Source organism: Aspergillus ambiguus, assembly GCF_047715705.1.
Source record: "Aspergillus ambiguus strain CBS 117.58 unplaced genomic scaffold BDV59scaffold_24, whole genome shotgun sequence".
In the NCBI taxonomy this organism is placed as follows: Eukaryota; Fungi; Ascomycota; class Eurotiomycetes; order Eurotiales; family Aspergillaceae; genus Aspergillus; species Aspergillus ambiguus.
The window spans coordinates 249,844-267,859 of record NW_027395537.1 but is presented as its reverse complement, the minus strand read 5'-3'; the positions used below and the strand labels follow the sequence as shown (position 1 = coordinate 267,859).

At 51.7% G+C, this 18,016-nt stretch overlaps 7 protein-coding genes and 1 non-coding gene across 8 annotated transcripts; 3 read left to right on the top strand and 5 right to left on the bottom strand.

Annotated features, from left to right (window-relative positions):
• Window positions 1-552: 552 nt before the first annotated feature.
• Window positions 553-2,360, bottom strand: BDV59DRAFT_203462 (UV-endonuclease UVE-1; the record flags this gene model as incomplete). Its single annotated transcript, XM_073694273.1, has 2 exons — window positions 553-2,094; window positions 2,157-2,360. 2 exons carry the CDS (start codon window positions 2,358-2,360, stop codon window positions 553-555), a joined length of 1,746 nt encoding a protein of 581 aa, XP_073546319.1.
• Window positions 2,361-3,851: 1,491 nt separating this feature from the next.
• BDV59DRAFT_203461 (putative extracellular protein) lies at window positions 3,852-4,988 on the top strand (the record flags this gene model as incomplete). The annotated part of the gene is made up of 1 exon (XM_073694272.1): window positions 3,852-4,988. The coding sequence occupies one exon, from the start codon at window positions 3,852-3,854 to the stop codon at window positions 4,986-4,988; it is 1,137 nt and encodes a 378-aa protein (XP_073546318.1).
• An 804-nt stretch (window positions 4,989-5,792) lies between these two features.
• Window positions 5,793-6,668, bottom strand: BDV59DRAFT_203460 (uncharacterized protein; the record flags this gene model as incomplete). The annotated part of the gene is made up of 2 exons (XM_073694271.1): window positions 5,793-6,120; window positions 6,226-6,668. The coding sequence occupies 2 exons, from the start codon at window positions 6,666-6,668 to the stop codon at window positions 5,793-5,795; spliced, it is 771 nt and encodes a 256-aa protein (XP_073546317.1).
• A 1,636-nt stretch (window positions 6,669-8,304) lies between these two features.
• On the top strand, window positions 8,305-8,413 carry BDV59DRAFT_t116. The gene has a single exon. It is a non-coding gene; the product is annotated as a tRNA-Lys (tRNA).
• A 1,396-nt stretch (window positions 8,414-9,809) lies between these two features.
• Window positions 9,810-11,771, bottom strand: BDV59DRAFT_208966 (uncharacterized protein; the record flags this gene model as incomplete). Its single annotated transcript, XM_073695302.1, has 5 exons — window positions 11,033-11,771; window positions 10,936-10,969; window positions 10,635-10,883; window positions 10,005-10,571; window positions 9,810-9,937 (listed from the first exon to the last, which is right to left on the bottom strand). The coding sequence occupies exons 1-5, from the start codon at window positions 11,174-11,176 to the stop codon at window positions 9,810-9,812; spliced, it is 1,122 nt and encodes a 373-aa protein (XP_073546316.1). The 5' UTR covers window positions 11,177-11,771.
• On the bottom strand, window positions 11,727-12,643 carry BDV59DRAFT_182013 (CENP-S family protein). The gene is made up of 4 exons (XM_073690325.1): window positions 12,483-12,643; window positions 12,305-12,428; window positions 12,181-12,214; window positions 11,727-12,060 (listed from the first exon to the last, which is right to left on the bottom strand). Exons 1-4 carry the CDS (start codon window positions 12,513-12,515, stop codon window positions 11,943-11,945), a joined length of 309 nt encoding a protein of 102 aa, XP_073546315.1. The 5' UTR covers window positions 12,516-12,643; the 3' UTR covers window positions 11,727-11,942.
• A 153-nt stretch (window positions 12,644-12,796) lies between these two features.
• Window positions 12,797-13,875, top strand: BDV59DRAFT_182012 (uncharacterized protein). The gene has a single exon (XM_073690324.1). The coding sequence runs from the start codon at window positions 13,052-13,054 to the stop codon at window positions 13,622-13,624; it is 573 nt and encodes a 190-aa protein (XP_073546314.1). The 5' UTR covers window positions 12,797-13,051; the 3' UTR covers window positions 13,625-13,875.
• A 17-nt stretch (window positions 13,876-13,892) lies between these two features.
• On the bottom strand, window positions 13,893-17,950 carry BDV59DRAFT_182011 (DDB1/RSE1 family protein). The gene is made up of 6 exons (XM_073690323.1): window positions 17,734-17,950; window positions 17,528-17,642; window positions 16,782-17,449; window positions 14,821-16,730; window positions 14,319-14,765; window positions 13,893-14,252 (listed from the first exon to the last, which is right to left on the bottom strand). The coding sequence occupies exons 2-6, from the start codon at window positions 17,620-17,622 to the stop codon at window positions 13,950-13,952; spliced, it is 3,423 nt and encodes a 1,140-aa protein (XP_073546313.1). The 5' UTR covers window positions 17,623-17,642; window positions 17,734-17,950; the 3' UTR covers window positions 13,893-13,949.
• Between the last annotated feature and the right edge of the window lie 66 nt (window positions 17,951-18,016).

Below are 18,016 nucleotides of genomic sequence, written 5' to 3'. Positions count from 1 at the left end.
TTATGCCATTAGATCATGGGATGTCGATCCGTCGGAGAATAATACGCGATGAAGTCATGAGCTGGCAATCAGGATGTGGTGGCAGTGAGTGGCAACCCCATCAGACCACCGAGGAGGAATGATTTATGTGCGGTCGTCGTTGTCTCCAGGAAGAGTCTCTTGAATCTGAGACGCGGGAAGAAAATAACAGATGGATGGAGGTGGTGAGTGACGGATGCAGCAGATTCCCTGCGGGTCCGCGTGGGGAAAAACGTGCCGCGATGGCCCAATCCGTCCATCCATCCATCCATACTACGGGAAATTGTTTATTTGTCCATCGAGTATATCCAGTATTATATTCTGGCTATATAGGTCTATCGTTTCTGAGATCACTAGAGATACACAGGGAATAATAAGAAGATATATAGGTATCCAATCGGGAGATATTAGCCCGCAAATTGATACAGAAAGAGTATGCACCCTATCGCATACTTCTTCATGGCAGGCATAGGGAAATGCATGATTTCACACATGCATAAGCAGTCCAAACATCACACGCATGAATGCTGCGTCTCAACCCGACTCGCTGTCCTCCGCATAATTGACCGTTTTCACCCGGCGAGAACGCCGGACATCAGTGCTCTGAGATCGCTGGAGATCTGGAGTTTCGAGCACATCCTGCGCATCATCTTCCGATGCAGAGGGAGTGGAGATCGTTGGGGAAGCTTTTCGCTTCCTGCTAGATTGCTTTTTCACGCTGGCGGTACGTCTGACACGTGGGGTGGATTTGGTAGAAGGCGCCGCCTCTCCATTTGGCGACAGAATCTCTTCGTTGTCGCCGAGATCATCTTTCTTAGAGCCACGTGGTGTCCGCGGGCTTTTGGTTGCTTTCACACGGATGGTCTTCTTGGGTCGGAGCCACTCCTCCATTCCTGGAGGCCAGTAGACCCGACCCTCCGGTCCACCCATGCTGACCTCCTCTTCCGGAATCGTACGAGGAGGAGGGACCAAGCCATCCAGATCAACATATCCCCCATTCTTCTTCGTCTTCCGCGGCGGTTTGAACGGCTTGTTCTCGTCGCTACGGACGTAGGGGACAATGTCGTTAAAGAGCTCGTGACCGGGCAGCCTGAAGTTTCTCATAAGCTCAAACACGGCCTGTTCTTTATCCTTGGCTTCGATCATCAAATCCATCGTGGGGTCACAGGGAGGCAAGGTCGATACACGATCGCTATGCTTCCGACGTTGGCGGTTAGTGATGGCAGACGCCACCGGTTCGGAATAGTGCATCTTCTGCGTGATTCCCTTCCTGGTCCAGGTTGCTTTGATTCGGTCGAAGAGAGCCACGATATCGAGTGTTCCTTCTCGAACTTGGCTGGAGTCGAAGATGATGTTATGATGGTGGAAGTCCAGAACAAGTGGGATGTTCAATTCCTCACAGATAGGTAACAGGTCATGAACGGACCAACTCACATCGTCGTTCTCCAACACGAGCCGGTTTTGGATATCCGGCGAAAGCCGTTTGTAGTTATCTCTGAACCGGTCTAGTGTAGCTTCTTTATCGCCGAACACACCACCCATGTGCAAGATCATGACGGCGTCCCGGTCCTGCTGTGGTGGCAAGCGCAGAAGTTGCAGCATCTCCGAGTGATACTCGAGATCCCGGACGGAACTCTCCACCACTTCATTCTTGGGAGAGCCCAGCTGAGTAAACTGGCCTGGGTGCACACTCACCCGGTGGCCAAGCTCAGCAATGACCCGTCCCGCGTCCGCAAGAACTTCGGAGGCAAAGGGTGCCAGCTTATACCCGTACTCCTTGTGGCTTGCAAAAGGAAACATCTCGCTACTCAACCGCATGAAGCGGATACCATAGCGCTCATTCCAGCGAAGTATCTTAACAAGGTCCCGCGCATTTGCAAGCCCAAGGGACTCCACATATGTCTGGCCCCGCGCGACATCGGGAGGCTGATTTCGATCGGGCCGATTCTTCGTGGGGTGGGGAGGCTGAGAAGGATCCTGGAGGGGATGGCGATTCTCTAGAATGGAAGCGATCCGGCAGGTGCGCGAACAGAACACGGACGGGTTGGCGTATCGCAGGTAGGTGTTTAAGCAAGCCTAGGGAAGCCATGTGAGAAACGATGTCTCTTACTTTCCAGTTGGAAACGAAGGTAACTCACATAGCCGAGTCTACCTTTCCAAGGCAGAGGGAGGTAGCTACTATTCACAGGTGGCGGTCGCGAGAGAGCCTCCTGAAGCTCCTCCGCTTCGACCGGCACATCCTCGTCTGACTCAGGATCCAAAGGAGGAGCATCTATCGGCTTACTATGATGCGTTGCACTGGCCACATCACCGTCACATTGGGATTCTTCCGCTGTGGGCATGACAATCGGCGAGATGTCACAATTCCCACCTGGCGAATGGGACGACACTTGTCGAAAGGGGGAGAAAAAGGAGTGTAGTGACGTCGGAACAGACTCCGTACAAGAATGTGCAACGCAATTCACGGGGCCAATGTGCGGGCAGCGGACAGGGTATGGAGGTAATCGATGGAGGTGGGGATGCAATGCAGCAGAAGAGAAGAAGCTTGCTTTTGCCACGGTGACCGGCTGAGTTATCCACCGCAGCGAGGGGTGGCGAGGCCTGCGGGCGTGGGAGCCAGATTCCTCGCAGCCACGGGAACACGCGGCATTTCTGAAGGGAACACTAGCACGAGCAAGCTTCCTCTGCAGGTAAAGCGGGGGATGCCAAAACATCCAGGAATAAAGTCAAATAAGAGCAGGGGACGAGAACGAGAGGACGGTGGACGACAGTCTGGGTTGCGGCAATGGTAGTACTATCGCGCAGGATACGGCATTTTCACGTTCATTAAGAGGAATTGGACCGCAAGGATGATCGCGGGGAGAATCTGAAGTAATCAACGCGATCAAGAAGTGGATAAGATAGGGAAGATGACGAGGATGGGGAGAGGAAGTCGGTGATGTTGGAGGTTTGACGATGACGATGCGGAGAATCGAGAAAGGCGGACGGTTCGCGTTGGCGCTAAACCGCTTTCTCGCTTAGCTCCATCCACGGTTCTATACAAAAGTTCTCTACATCGTTCGGCCTCCATTGATTCCCAGGACTCCTCTGGTTCTGCATCTTTCGTTGATGATACACGCATCCAGTCAATTGCAGTGTTTGACCTAAGTCGAGTCATGTTCGGCCAACCCTCTGGAAAGTAGCTTGGTAACCTTCAAAGCCCACATTTGTTGCTGATGTCCACCATACCTCCAGCATCAAAGGATCCCTACATAGCCCTCCACTTACGCATGATCTTCCGTACACCAAGTTCTTGAGAATGTCCATTGTTTACACTGAGATATGCTGTGCGGTTACCCACCAGCAGCATTCCAAGTCACTCCCGCCCATTCGCCCATGCCACAAATTGCCACGGCATCCATCATTCCAGGACTCAGGGCCAGGCACATCAAACAAGATTCCTGGATTCACATTCCAAAGTTGAAAAATCAACGGGACCCGGGCCAACTGCCGAAGGCGCATGTGTTTACCCAATTCTTCTTCACTGATCCACAATGCTTGTGATCAGAGACGAAGCTTCATGCCATCCCTTCTTCCGCGCTGGGGCCTTCATTCGCTTCTATAAGGGCTAAATTCCCGCTCTTCGTCAGGTTCTGAACGTCCTGGTTTTCATTCTTTGCTGGGGAGTCTATTGTTTTCTTTGGGTTGGTCTGGTCGTATCGGTCAGCGCTGGTGAACACAAAGGCGTTGTCTGAATACAATCTGATAAATCAGTACACGTCCCATACCACCCAGCTCTCTCCTATCCGTTCCCTAAACTGTGCATATTCCCTGACTACACCCAAAATACCACCATGAAGGGCTTGCTCTTCGCCTATGGCTTCCTGGCCACGATGGCCTCCGCCCACATCCAGATGATCGAGCCAGTCCCCATCCGCAGTCCCGAAAGCAAGGATAAGAGCGGCAAGATCGACTATTCATACACCAATCCACTGTCCGATGATGGCAAAGACTATCCTTGTAAGGGATATGCCGATGACCCGTTCAATTCTGTCGCCAACTACAGCCCGGGCCAGAAGTACAACTTGAAGCTGAAGGGCAGCGCGACGCATGACGGTGGTTCCTGTCAGATCAGTCTTTCCTACGATAAAGGCAAGAACTTCAAGGTCATTCACTCCATGCTGGGCGGGTGTCCCCTCACCAAGGAATATGAATTTCAGATTCCGGAGGGCGCTCCATCAGGTCAAGCGCTGCTCGCCTGGACTTGGTTCAACAAGGTCGGCAACCGCGAGATGTACATGAACTGCGCCCAGGTCACCATCGGGGGCGGTGGTGGTGGAAAGAAGCGTGGGATGAATGAAGAGAAGTCCATCGCTCGCCGTGACGGATTCAATAGCCTTCCACCTATGTTCATTGCGAATGTCCAAGGCCCTGGAAAGTGCAAGACGATCGAAGGCCAGGATGTCAACTTCCCGCTACCTGGCCCATCTGTGGAGGGCAAGGCTACTGGCAAAGGATACAAATGCGAAGGCTCCGCACCCTTCCTTGGTGATGGTGGTGGTGGTGGCGGCGGCGGCAGCGACAGCGGTGATTCGAGCAAGGCACCCAACTGGCCGTCTGACAGCAGCAACGATAACTCGAACTCCGACGAACCAAACTCCAGCCCCGAGCCTGACGGACCCGACCAGGAAGCGAAGCCGTCCGAGGAGACTGAGCACAAGGAGCTCCTTAACAAGGTCGCCAAGCCCTTCGGCGATACTAATACTGATAAGGACAGTAATCTGCGTACTGCATCTGCTGGCACACGAAACAGCCCCAGCTGGGTCGCCGAATCGAAAGGCTGCAAGGGAAATGGCCTTGTCTGCGCCCCCGACGGGAAGACCTTCGCTCTCTGCAATGAAGGCGAGCCAATCTACATGGGCGATGTCGCGGGTGGCACAGAGTGCGTGCATGGAGCCATCCAGCACGCCACAAAGCAGTCGGCTACTTAGATCTCTTTCTGTTCTGCATGGTTCAAATGATCCCGCCAGGTGCGAATGCTGTATCGAACCTTTAGCAGATTAACTTCACCTCTGTTCCGTTTCGACTGACTTTTGTTGCTCTGGACTTATGTCCCTCGGTGTAATATCAGCCATTTGGCGAAAATTGTCATGTGTCATAGTTTTCTGTGCGGATAGCGATTTCATGTTGGTTCATTTGAATGAAGCGATTATCTTTGATCAGTCCAAGAAAGCATATCGTCAATAGTAGAACCCCTTTCGATATCAGTGCAAGAACACGATCTAGAACACGATCTCTAGATTCAACCTAGTGCAGACCAACATTTTACACGTCACCACGGCTGAAACACGGAATACTCACATGTGCCTGACTGTCCCGGTGGGGATCGCCGTTTCCAGGGCTGACCCAAACCATGGCGGTGCAGTGGAGCTCGGGAGATGAGAATTGGATCTGAGGCACCGTCCCGCCCAATCAACCCGGACCCTGAAGTTTAATCAAACCAACATATCGGATGTACCTACGGCGGATGACGCGGACCTTCACAAATGCTGTTATTAAATATATAAAATGAGAAGACACATTCCACACTATACACGGTGACAGTCTTGTAAAACACCAAACGAATTCAACAGACCTGTTGGTATCTCAAATCATTTCATTAACTCATACAGCTCTGTAGCCCTCCAATCCAAAATGTTGGAAATCCAAATGCCAAAAGAACCGAGTTTCTGCTTCCTTTCAAGTCCAAACACTCTCATACCATTTGGCTGATGCGCAGACAAGTAGCAAAACAATCAATAGTTACCCGTGTAGGCAGAGGCTCCGTACGGGTTCGGTGCAGGGGTCGTGGTGGTGGTTGTGTTCTTATTGCGAGAGAAGAAACTCCCGAAGCCACCGGGCTTCTCGGATGTGGTGCCAAGCTCAACATCTTGGGGTGTTGGGTGGCCAGGAAGGATGTCATCGGAGCTAGAGGTTTCAGGATTGTTCTTGTTACGGCGCCAGAAGGCACGACGACGGGTACCGTATGTGTAGCCGTTGGCGGGCGAGGGGCCGAAGCGTTTCTCACGCTTGTGGTGCCGAGCATAGAGGATCTGAAACAAGATCGAAATCAAGAAGAAACAACTGTGCGGGTTGGGATCGGAATGTTAGCAAGGAGCGTTGAGCTGTCTCATCTGGCATCATTCCTTCCCCCAGCAAGGAATCATCGAGGGAGGGGCGTTGACTTACATTCCAATGATTGCGACCGCGAATGTGACCTTCTGCAGCTGACAGGCGAACCCGAATGTCACTTTGGAGGCAGAGTCCTTCTCGCTGTCGCCCGACCCCAGGGGGGTGTCGACATGGCCGGAACAGGTGGAGGCACCATCCCGAGTCATGACGGTGATGGCGATCATCGCGCCGACGAAACACACGTCAAGAATGATGGCGAGTACGGCAAAGAAGGCCACCCCACCCACGCAGCAAGTAAAGAGGGTGCCGAGGAGGGCGTAAAGACAGGCCGCTCCGGACAGACCCTCAGTGGCTTTCATCCACTGTGGGATGGACTGATCATTCTGGCTGAGCACGGCGAGAAAGTAGGAAAAAATCCCCAAGATGACGGCGGCATCCAGGAACTGGAGGACCCGGATGCCCAAGTTGAAGAAGCGGAGAACGACTCCGCCAAAGCCCATGATGGCCTGTGTCGAGACAGTAGACTTGGGGGGGGTTGGTATCAAGCAATGGAGCGGAAGATGGATTTGCCTCGAGAGATAAAAGAGCCAGTAGCGAGGAGGCAAGGGGGATAGTTCACGATGGCTGGTGCTATCCAGGACGGTCGAGGCCCTCGGGGGAATATAAGGCTGAGGGGAGGAAAAGAGTTTTGCACATGACGAAGGCAGCAAAATTGCATTGTTCTCCGTTCCAGGGGACCAGGTGTCGCAGCAAGCAGATCGGTGGGCCTCACGAGGGCTGTGAAAGGGACATCGCCAGGAAATGCAGCGGTCGATCCACGGACATTGAGGAGGGCAGTGTTTCGCCTGATTGGGAGAGCCAGGGCGGGTGATGTCATTGTCTGTCCACCTGCTCTCATTGGCCGATCCCCGACGATGCCTGACTAAACCTTGACGCTTTCAGTCACCACCACCATGGACCTCCTTCGTATATACTACTATTTTTAATGATGAGCCAGATCTTCAGTCAGAGGCCTGCTATGTGTTGATTATGGTTCTAGAACTATGCGGTGCCCAAAACTAAACTGGACATTGGCAATTCTACATGTGACTGCTCTACTCTCCCACCGCTGGCAGATGTGCGCTCTTGGCTCATTCACGATGAAATAGATGGAGAGAGGGCTGGCACCTACATAGATATTAGAATGGAGAATGGGAGCAGTAGTGAGCCCTGCCGTTTTTACAGACCTAGGGTGCTTACAGCTCCTATGTGACATGTATGTATGCATGGGCTAATCCAATACAAGATACCGGAATGAGACACAAATCGGATGCCCCGTTTAGCTATTAGGGAGTAACAAAACATCCTTGGTCAGTACCGCTCAGATAGATCTAGATATTAAACAACTAGATCACTTTTTCGTAGGTGAGAGGGTGCTTCTGTTAGGGGTCTCTGATGCGACTATTGGCATATTCCTAAGGATGCGCACATCGTATATAGAGATTAGAAAATCTTGAGGGTACGTATAAAGACTCTTTTTCCAATGTCTCAGGATCAATAAGCAAGTCGCAATAAGTTGCTTGCGAAGAGATATATATAACGATCCTTCTTTTTATTGTCATTTTGGGTATAGATGTCCAAAAGGATGGTCCGACCAGCTTCAGCCCTCTTACACCTTCATCCATTATTTTCACGGAAATGATAAAAAGTTTCCAGCACTGAGATGTCACCAAGAAGGATTGAAAAAGTAGGCTGACAGTTAATACAGTTGATACGTAGGTACCATGCCATACCTACGTTCTGATATAGCTGCGCATATATTATTCTAACCTATCCATACGCAAAATGAAATTCAGGCGACTACAGATCGCCCTCCTATCTCGGAGTCAGTAGAAGTTTAGTCAATAAAAGTAAGCCAGATTTCAGCAACCAATTCACTGAGCACGGGAATCGCAAATGCTGAGCGGGGTGCGACAGACAGATCGGAGAGGAGGACAGTGACAGTGGTTTAAATGGTGACGAAGTGAATGGGAAGAGACCCATTAATTGTCTAGCTATGGGAGACAGGAAGTAGCCCAGCCCAGCTTTCCAGGTGAGAGGACTGACGCTGTTACGCCAAGCGTATAGATGTTGTATACAGAATAGTAGAATTCCATCGCCGCCTTAACTCAATCGGAAGAGTATTCGGCTTTTAGGGCCAATCAAATCTGAAGGATCTGGTCTCAACGAGACCGAAAAGCTGTGGGTTCGAGCCCCACAGGTGGCGCTTTTCTTTCTTTCTTTCTTTCTTTCTTTTTTTTTTTTTGGGCGCATACTTCGATGAATTAATTGGGAAGAAAGGAGCCCGGTTATGAACAAGGCGAGTCCGAAAAGGACCCTCGCTTCTACCTTGTCTTTTCTCCAACGATCATTGACTGATTGGAGCTGCTAGCAACGTGGACGGGATCAGTGAAACATCTAATAATGGCACACCACTACTCAACACATGATACACACATAGAAAACTGTTTATATATGGGCCATGCCCAAAAGTTAAAAATAACCCCTTATGGAGGAAGAGTAGATGTATTGTCATGCAACCCTTTGCCAGCGAAGAGATCATAAGGAAAAGGTTAGTTCCGACGGTGTCCAGCGTAGTCAATGATCCCAGCCAGCTCACCAACCTGTTCACTGGCCTCAACCAAACAACCCAGCCATAGTTGCCGGAGAGACTTTGGAGCAAGACATTTTAAACTGTCTGTTTATCGGAGGGCTATTCCCTCACTGGTGGAAGCGAAGCGAGATACAAGCACAAAAGCCCACCTATCCGGATCAGTATGGGAACAATAGGATAGAAGTCTAGTCATTGACTAAGGTATCTTTGTAGGCCAAAATCAAGGACTATAGAGGTCTTGAATACGTTTGGTAAACGACCCAAAAGATCCTGCAGTCCGGACATGGTTGGTTAGATTCCCACCCCCAACTACTGAAAGTACACTTTTCGCCTCGATTTGGCGTCGTTACCTAGGTACTTTTCAGGTATATATTGGAAATTCGCTCGTCTTGGATTCTAAAACCCCCTAAATTAGGTCCTTCATAAGGATGTGATGTCTAACTGTTCGTAGGGACGTTCGTAGGGACCGCTTTTTACACAATAGTCCTAACTGAGCAATCCCGATGATAGGCGTCTTTACAGACAGACATCGGACAGAAAAACAATACAACAGCAAGCCAATGAAATTCTCTCATGCGAAGTAGGTGCGCAGATATATATATATCACATTTCAGGCGAACAGAAAAAGAATCGTGGAGAAGTCTCCACGGGGATACCCCAGCCTTAAGGTGGTTTCCCCACCAATGTTTTGATGAGAGCCACTTTCGGTTAGAAAATGCTCAGCGAATAAGAAGATGGGGAGTAATATAAGCCAACGTACTGCCACTAAACTATGGAGGCCACTGTTAAGTGCACGGACACTGGTAGCTTATAATATCACAAGCAGAGTCATAAAATGGGCTTATTCGTGTAGGTATGAATGAAATGAAAAAGTTCATTATATATAAGTATCATATATATAACAACCCTTGAGATAGACATGTTTAACTCTATTCAGGTCCAAGATTACTACGTAAGTGAGGATGCTTTGTGCATATTCCGATATTCTATGGACAGACACGCGACCATGTTACGCCTGCACGTCGACCAAGATCTTGCAATGTTCGTCCCGATCCTCCACCAAAGTCTTGAATCCCTTCTCAACCACGTCGTCAAGCTTGATTTTGTCCGTGATCATCTTTTCCGGGTTCAGCTGGCCTATATTTCACGGCAAATTAGCACTTGCTCCATCACACATGGGGGACTGGGAGCCATGAAGACCAACCATAGCTAATAGCTTCGATCACCCTCCTAAACGCGCTTTCGTCGTATAATGCTGCCCCGGTGTACTTGACTTCATGGTACATCAATTCGTTCACCCCAACCTTCGGCCGCTTCTCCCACACGGCGATGTTCACAATAGTCCCATGTATCCGAGTCGCCTGGATGGCGCCCTGAAGCGCGTTTTCCACCCCGGCAGAGTCAAATGTAACATCGACGCCCTTTTCGTCCGTGATTTTCTTGACCTCGGTAACCACATCCTCCTCGAGAGGGTTTATCGCATGTGTTGCGCCCTGTTCCAAGGCGAACTGTCGGCGCTTTTCCATCGGCTCGGCGACAATTATGGTCTTTGCACCCTGCAGTTTGAGGATCTGGACAACTCCAATTCCAACAGGGCCTCCGCCCACTAACAGGGTGTGATCACCGGATTTAAATGGAGACAGATTTACTGCGTGCCAGGCTACCGCCATTGGTTCGACAAGGGCTGCCGTATCAAGGGGGACATTGTCTGGGATGGGATAGAAGTGCTCTCCTGGAGCAACGATGTACTTTGCCAGGCCGCCACCGTACCCTGCATATTGTTTCGTTACTTATTGCTCCCTGGACTATCAAACGAGCGCTGGTAGTGACGTACCTGAGAGTCCTATGAAGCCTATATTTTCGCAGCACCATTCATACCCCTGATTGCATGAACAGCAGCTACGGTCGAAAATCGTCGGTCGAACGACGACCCGCTGACCTGGACGGACATGTGTGATCCCTTCAGCCACCTCTTCGACGATGCCACTGAATTCGTGGCCCATTGTCACCGGATATTTTGTCCCCGTAACAGGATGCGGTTTATCGGGGATCAGCACCGGTCCCCCGGTGAATTCATGGATGTCTGGTTTGGTCAGCCCGAACGATTTATATAGGTGCTCATCTAGTGTGCGTACCGCTACCACAGATCCCTACGAACGCCGGCCGTACCTGAAGTCATGACGACTGTATCAGCGTCTGTGTTATGTGTCGCTTTCCGGTGAACCAACCAACCTTAACCTGACCCTTGCCACAAACCGGCTCTTCTATCTCGTCAATGCGGATATCGCCGCGACCGTGGAAGCGGACTGACTTCATCGGGGGAGTTGTTTTCAGTCTAGTTCGAACAGTGTCGACGTCCAGGGCAGTGTTCAGCATGATTAAACAGTGTATTCTGTTTGCTCTGGCTATCAATGAAATTGTACTTAATCATCTAGACCGGTATCTGGATTGCTGATGATGTGCATACAGGACGATATCTATATGGAGGTGGGCTTATGTTCACTTATTTGTAGATGATAAACTGCGTCGCGGCTTAAGACGTTGCAATGACGTTAACCACGAAGTCATGCTCCGGGGCACAAATTAGAGGTCTGAGTGTCACGGAATGGGAACTTTATTGGTCGGAAAAAGCTAACAGTCGTCTGAAAATCACTATAGCATCTATGATGAAAGATCCTGAGGATACAGATCCGTTGCCGTCCGTTCGGGACCAAATTAACTGATGGGTTGGCGGAAACTTTCGCCGGGGATTAAAAGGCCAAGCCCGTCTTAGGACACAACGGGAATTTCCCCAAATAAAACCAATCCACTGTGAGTTTTGTTTCGTGCTGAGCAGGGGTACAGCATGCTTCGTTATTGAGGTGGGGTACGAAGTAATCGTGGCGTCATGAAGCCGACGGGCAACTAACTTCTTGGCTGGTTCCTCCGTACCAGCTGACGCTACAACGCCTGTTCAGAGGTAGCTGTTAGTTGAAGACTTGAATCAACATTGATTGCAGAGATTCATGTATTCTTACATAAGCTTCTATCAAGTGACGCGAATGCTATCCGCCAATGGGGCGGAGTTATACGTCACATATCGTGGTTGCGCAGGCACTAGGACTGATCGCAGAAGTAGAGAACAGATTAGCGTAGTCTCCTTTCAGGATTCTTCCTCGCGTTGCCGATCAACAAATGCACGTAGAATCGATTCAAGCCCTTCATTGCGGCGGGCAAGCAACATGACATCGGAGACATTGATTGTGGAGCGCCCAGCATGTCTAGAAGAACCATAGATCAGCACCCAAATGATAGGTAGCATCGCATTTCGGTAGAGAAGCGAAAATAGAATCCAAGAAATATTCTTGTTAGCTTCTCGTAGACTGAGGATCATTACTCACTTAGCAAAGGATTCGAGATCTTGACTGACAGTTTCTATAACGAGCCTTCGTCAGATCTAGGCGATGAAGTCGGTGTGACGGAGCATTGTGGCTGTTCAGTTGATTGTTGAACGCGAATACATACCGATTTGTGCCCAGACCATTTCTGTCAAGGCGCCGATAAACTGGGGTGTCGCATTGATGCCGAGTTTTATCGTTTCCTCGTCGACGATCTTCCCAATAGAGAGCCAGAGAGCGGATTTGAGGCGCTGGATAGATGTTTAGTACTTGCATGAAACCGCCGTGTACCGTGGGAGACTCACCTCCTCGAGGCCAACCTCTTCATCAGGCTCCATCTAGAAGACCAAGCCAAAGTGCCGGATCGTAATATGTGACAGCCAGGCGTCGTAAGATTGAGAAATAACGGCCTCGGGCTATCGTGAATCGAGAATCGACCATATGGGAGTGCAAAAGAACATCGCGTCCAACGCGTCTCTCCAATAATGCCGTGCACCCCCCCCGCTGATTGGCTGCCGCCAATACCCCGGAGAAACAGTAGATCCGAGGTGGCATCGCGCTAGGCCGTAAAGGAACATTTCCACATACGGAATTCTTCTCATAGATTGTGAGGTGCATAGAAACCCCCACGGCGTCCTCTGCGTGATCTTGGCCAGATTCTCCTGTCTTCCTTTCGCTTCTTCTCCTACATCCGATCTTCTTCACAATTTCCTCCCCTTCCGCGTCACCCCGGCCGCTCCAGCTAGCTTACAACCTACCGCCTACTCTGGAGCTTTCCCAGCTCCGCTCTCTTCCGCCCCTCGTCCTGAAGCTAATCTCCTGAACACCGGCTGGAATAAACCCAACTCCCCGGGAAGAGAACACGATTATCACCATGTCGACGCCAGATGAAGCCCGCTCCCTTGTCGCGGATGCTCTCGCCGACTTTTTCGGCCAGCTTTACTCGTTCTTCGAGACGATCGTCACCCGCTTCTTCGGCAACCTGTACCTCTCATTCGCACAGGTGAGCGTCAACCGATGGACGAAGGTCATCCTCTCGGTGGTGGGATACATAATTGCACGGCCCTACATCGAAGCGTGGTTCAAGAAGATGGCCGATCGCGACTTCAAAAAGCAGCAGGAGAAGGAAAAGGCGCGCCGCGCCGCCATGGGCGACAAGAAAGCCAAGGTGTCGGCCAATGCGCTCCGGGGCGGCGGTGATACCGGCTCAGGAAAGGTGCTTGGAGAGGTGGAGAACACCGACGATGAAGTCGAGGAGGAAGAGGAGGACTTTGCGACCGCTAGTGGTGTGCCTGAGTGGAGCAAGAACGCCCGCAAGAGACAGAAGAAGTTTAAGAAGAACCTCGAAGCCGAGGAGCAGTCGCAGCGGCTGTCGGAGGAGCAGATCATGGAGCTACTGGATTGGAGTGACGACGATGGCGAGAAGCCTGCTTTCCCGTCGCAGTGATGCAGGCGGAGTTCCTTTCCCTCCTCCGGCTCGTTGCGGAAGGACTTATTTTGAGTATTAGATATTATAATTTTGGATTTGAAAGGTGCATTGGTGGCTAGCTCTTTGCTTCATGTCCTTCATGTGTGCGTTGCAACAAGGGATCGGTGGGAATTCAAAAGCTCTCAGGAACTGTATCGGGGGTAGTCCTTGTATAATATCAGTGAAATAAAATCATGACGGACCCCTTTAACCTACACTCTTCTCAAAAGCATTGTACTTGCGAGGTCATCAATTCAATCATAATCATGGGAATATCAAGTCTAACTACAAATAGAGCCAAGCTCTAGTGCAACCGCCTCAGCGCCTCTATCATAACTTTGACGTCGTGAACATTCATCATCCCCACGGAGTTGACAATGTCTTCTTGGACACTCGGCTCGCAGGTCAGGAACCGCTCAATCAACTCTCCATCCACAAACCGGTACGGCTCCTTGGCCTCTCGCACCATGCTACGGAACCCCCGGAACTCGTTAAACGGCATATCGCCGAGGGATTCAACTTTGCCGGCCATCGTTGCCTGGAGACGCATCAAGAAGTCCTGGTGCTCGGGATTGATAACGGCATAGAGGTAGATTGACCCATCGACCTGTTCGGATGCACGTCAGTGTCGATGCCGGTGCACATGCCCTTTCATAGCGAGAGTAGTACATACCGTTCCTAAGAATGCACGCGGGGTCACAGTCACACTGGCCAGCTGCTGGATATTGACCGGTCGGATACGGTTGACCATTTCACCCAGCGATATCTCACCGGTCACTTCCAGTCGGCGTTTGTCGTCTTCCTCGACTCCACTGAGATTGCGGCGCAGGATGATCAGGTTTCCTTCCGCGTCGCTCTCGAGGTAAGTATGTGGCGCTATGCACGCTACGCCGGTGGCCCAAACGGTCTGGAAGTGACGAGCGATCTCCTTCAACGAATCGGCAAGACCGTCTTCGCCTTCGGTGTATTCCACAAGACACATGCTCTTCATGAGATCAGACACCGCAATGACATTGTCTGTTACGGTGATATCCACAGGTGCGGTTGACGTCCTGTAACTGGCGAGCTTTTCCAGTTTCATGGCACCGAAGTTGTTGCCGGTCACTTTATAGACCACGACCTGGAGAATCTGTCAGACTATCCATTCCGCAATCCTTCCTCTGTTCCATGCTTACCGTTTTCACAAGCGCGGCCACAATCTTATCTCCCAGCATGGCCAAGGCACGACACGCCCCTTTGACGGGCAATTCCGCAATCTTGGTGAGCTTGCGGCCATTATCAACCTCGAACATCAGAATGCGGCCACGAATTGAGCCCTCGTCCCCATCCTCGTCCAGATACGCCGTACCAACGACGAAGCGATCCTTGAGTATATCACGCCCGTTCTCATCCTTGCCTACGGAGAATTCCGTGCGAATAACACTCTCCACAAGCTCCTCATTTCTGAATTCGAAGGCATCAAGACGACGGAACAATATCTCATCAGCGAGAACAAACTGGCTCTTTACTATCTCCGCGCCATCTTCGAGTTTGCGCTCAATCGTTCCGATGCCGAACGCCTTTTCGGAGGGCGAATATGCGACTCTCCGCACAGTCGCACCCATGGGGAGTGTTTGGATTTGCGTGGTCCTCTCTTTATCAACCAAGGCAATCTTCAGCTCATGGGGCGTGGCGACAGCTATGCACTCGGGATACGCTTCGGAGTTGAAATGACACACGCGAGACGCTCCTTCAGAGTTGACTGCAGAGTAGATGATGCGGCCCTCCGAACCATAGATCAGACTTGGGTTCTCACATGTCGCAAACACGTTGTATAAACCGTCGCCTCGGGGCAGTTTCTTGAAAGTCGGTTGCTCCGAACCCAGAATCAACTTGTTCATTCCGGTTAGTGAGTAGTCATTGGTGTTGAAAGAATAGGTGATGACACTTCCGTCCGCCATGGAGATGAAAAGCGTAGGTGGGCTATCCACGAGAACATCCGCCACAAGGACCGAACGGGGGAAGGCCTCTCCTGCTGGGCCCAACGACGTTGCATGAAGCTCCGTCAGATCCTGAAGTCTCAGCACGGCTACCCTGGCAGACTGGGGAAATCCCACAATGCAAACACCAGTCGGCGACGAGGGAACCGTGACACCGGAAATCTGTGAGTCTGCACCGAAGTCCTTCTGCGTTATCTCCTGGACGTCGCTTCTGATATCCAGCACCGTCATAAGCTCTCCGCCCGCTACAAGAACGACGGTATCATCGTTCGCAGACGCGGAAGTGATAATAAGCTGACCAGATGGCGTCCACTCATAGGTAACCATTCCGCTTTCTACCTCCGCGATTAGGACCCTCCGTTCTGTGACCTGGAGTATGCGACCTCCAGGAAGATTAGCCGCAAGGAGCGTGTTCTCCGAGAGACTCAGTCCGAGGAATTGGTCCAACTCCTCCACTTCACCATCGGGACTGAAATGGAATACTCTAGTTTCATCAACGAACGTAACAAGGAGGGTATCCAAAAACTCGCCCTTGGCTTTAAACTGGAGACCCCACAGGTCGCTGATGTGTTCCATCTCCCCAAGAACCCCCAACTCTTCCATTCCGACCCCGCTGCGAACGCTTCTGAGGGTCCCGTCGTCAAATGCTCCAGAGCCGGTGACAATCCGCGCTTGACCAGAAGAAAACTCGTGGGTTTGGCTTTCGCTCGTGCGGTTTCCAAGGTCCATGATCGTGAAATCCAAAATGGGCGCAACATTCGGCAAAGTCTGGAGTATCTCAAACGACTTGTCCCCGACGCGGAGGACCTGCGAGTCGCCCTGATGTGATCCAACGAAGATGACCCCACCACCGAGATATACCAAAGTGGAAGCTCTGGACGTGTTTCCCAGATGGTCCAGCTGCCAGCCCTGCACCTGGTTGTCGGAATCCAAGACCAGCATCAGGAAGAACAACCGGCCGTAGTCATCGGCCAGCAGCCATCTTTGACTGTCCACCTGCTCCCAGGCCACGAAGACGGTTGCTTCGTCCAGAAGCCGGGAAACGATCTCATTGTTATCATCATCCACATATTTAATCGACGTCTCGCCCAGAATAAGAAGACCGCCTGTCGATGTCAGTCAAAAGAGCCACAAAGCATCGCAAGAGAGCAACGAACCCAATGGAGCAGGAACAGGAATGAGATGAGACGCCCCAAGGTCCATCTCCTGTGCACAGTCCGCCAGATCCGCCAGGGTGGCATCGGCGCCCGAATTCTGCGTCCCCGCCGTGTACTGAAGCTCTCGAACCTTCAGACGGACTTTCTTCTGGTTGTCCTCATACAACAAGGCGAGCCGCGGCAGGCCCGACTGCACGTGCAGGAACGCCGACGAGCGCACGAAGAGCTCGTCAATCCGCGCGGTCGTCAGCTCGCCCAGTTCTCCCACCTGCGGGGCATCAGGGCCAGACGGCATCGCGGGCGCCCGTCCTCGCTTCTTACTAGGCAATTGAACGATCGGTATCACGGCGATTAGCCCCTCGTAAACCTCCAACGTCATGAAGCGACCGCTCGGGTCGATCAGGCACCGGTATCCCGTCTGCGACTCGCGAGACGACGGGTCCGACACATCGACGTAGTTCCTTTCCGTGCGGATCTGCTCGGTTGAGCTGTCCCACGACAGTGTGAAGTAGGTGTAGCGATCGGTCCCGACGAAGAGGTGGTCGGTGGGCGAGTTGGCCGGGGCAGGCAGCCGCGCCAGCATCGTCACCCGGGCGTAGAGGGTGCATGACGTCGCGAGGCTCAGTCCATCCGGGGTGAGCGTGTAGAGCTCCAGCCGATTCGCTTTCCTGTTGGGAGTTGAGGCAGTCCCGTTAGCCAGAATGCCCGCCGGGTATTGCGGTCGCGGGATCCCCATGTCAACTCACGCAACGACCAGACACTCCTCCTCCGGCCTCATGAACTGCAGCTTGAGCGCATGGCGAATGCTGCTCGCCCGGTGTATCGGGACGATGTACGACATCTTTGGCGTCCGATGGGCTCCTGCGGGTTGGGGCAAGGTCAGTTGGAGTGCTTGCGGATGGGCTTTTTGCGGCGGTGGAGACGGCTGCGGGGGGGATCTGTGATAGCGTACCGGCGACAATACGGCAGAGCAACTTGGGTTGTTATGTACTCAAACTGCTCAGTATTGAGCAGCGGGATGCATTTCCTTTCCCAGGGCGGGCGGTGGTGGACGGAGGAGGAAGACGAAGGGAGGTTGAGGACTCGATGACGATGGTTGCGGTTCCTGTCAGTTCCACCCGCAGTTAACTCCGTCTTATGGCCGAGACCTCGACAACCGGCTATGGAGTAGGTAGACCGATTACACGGACTACAATGTTCAAGATTCGGGTTTATGTCGAGTCTAGGATAATATT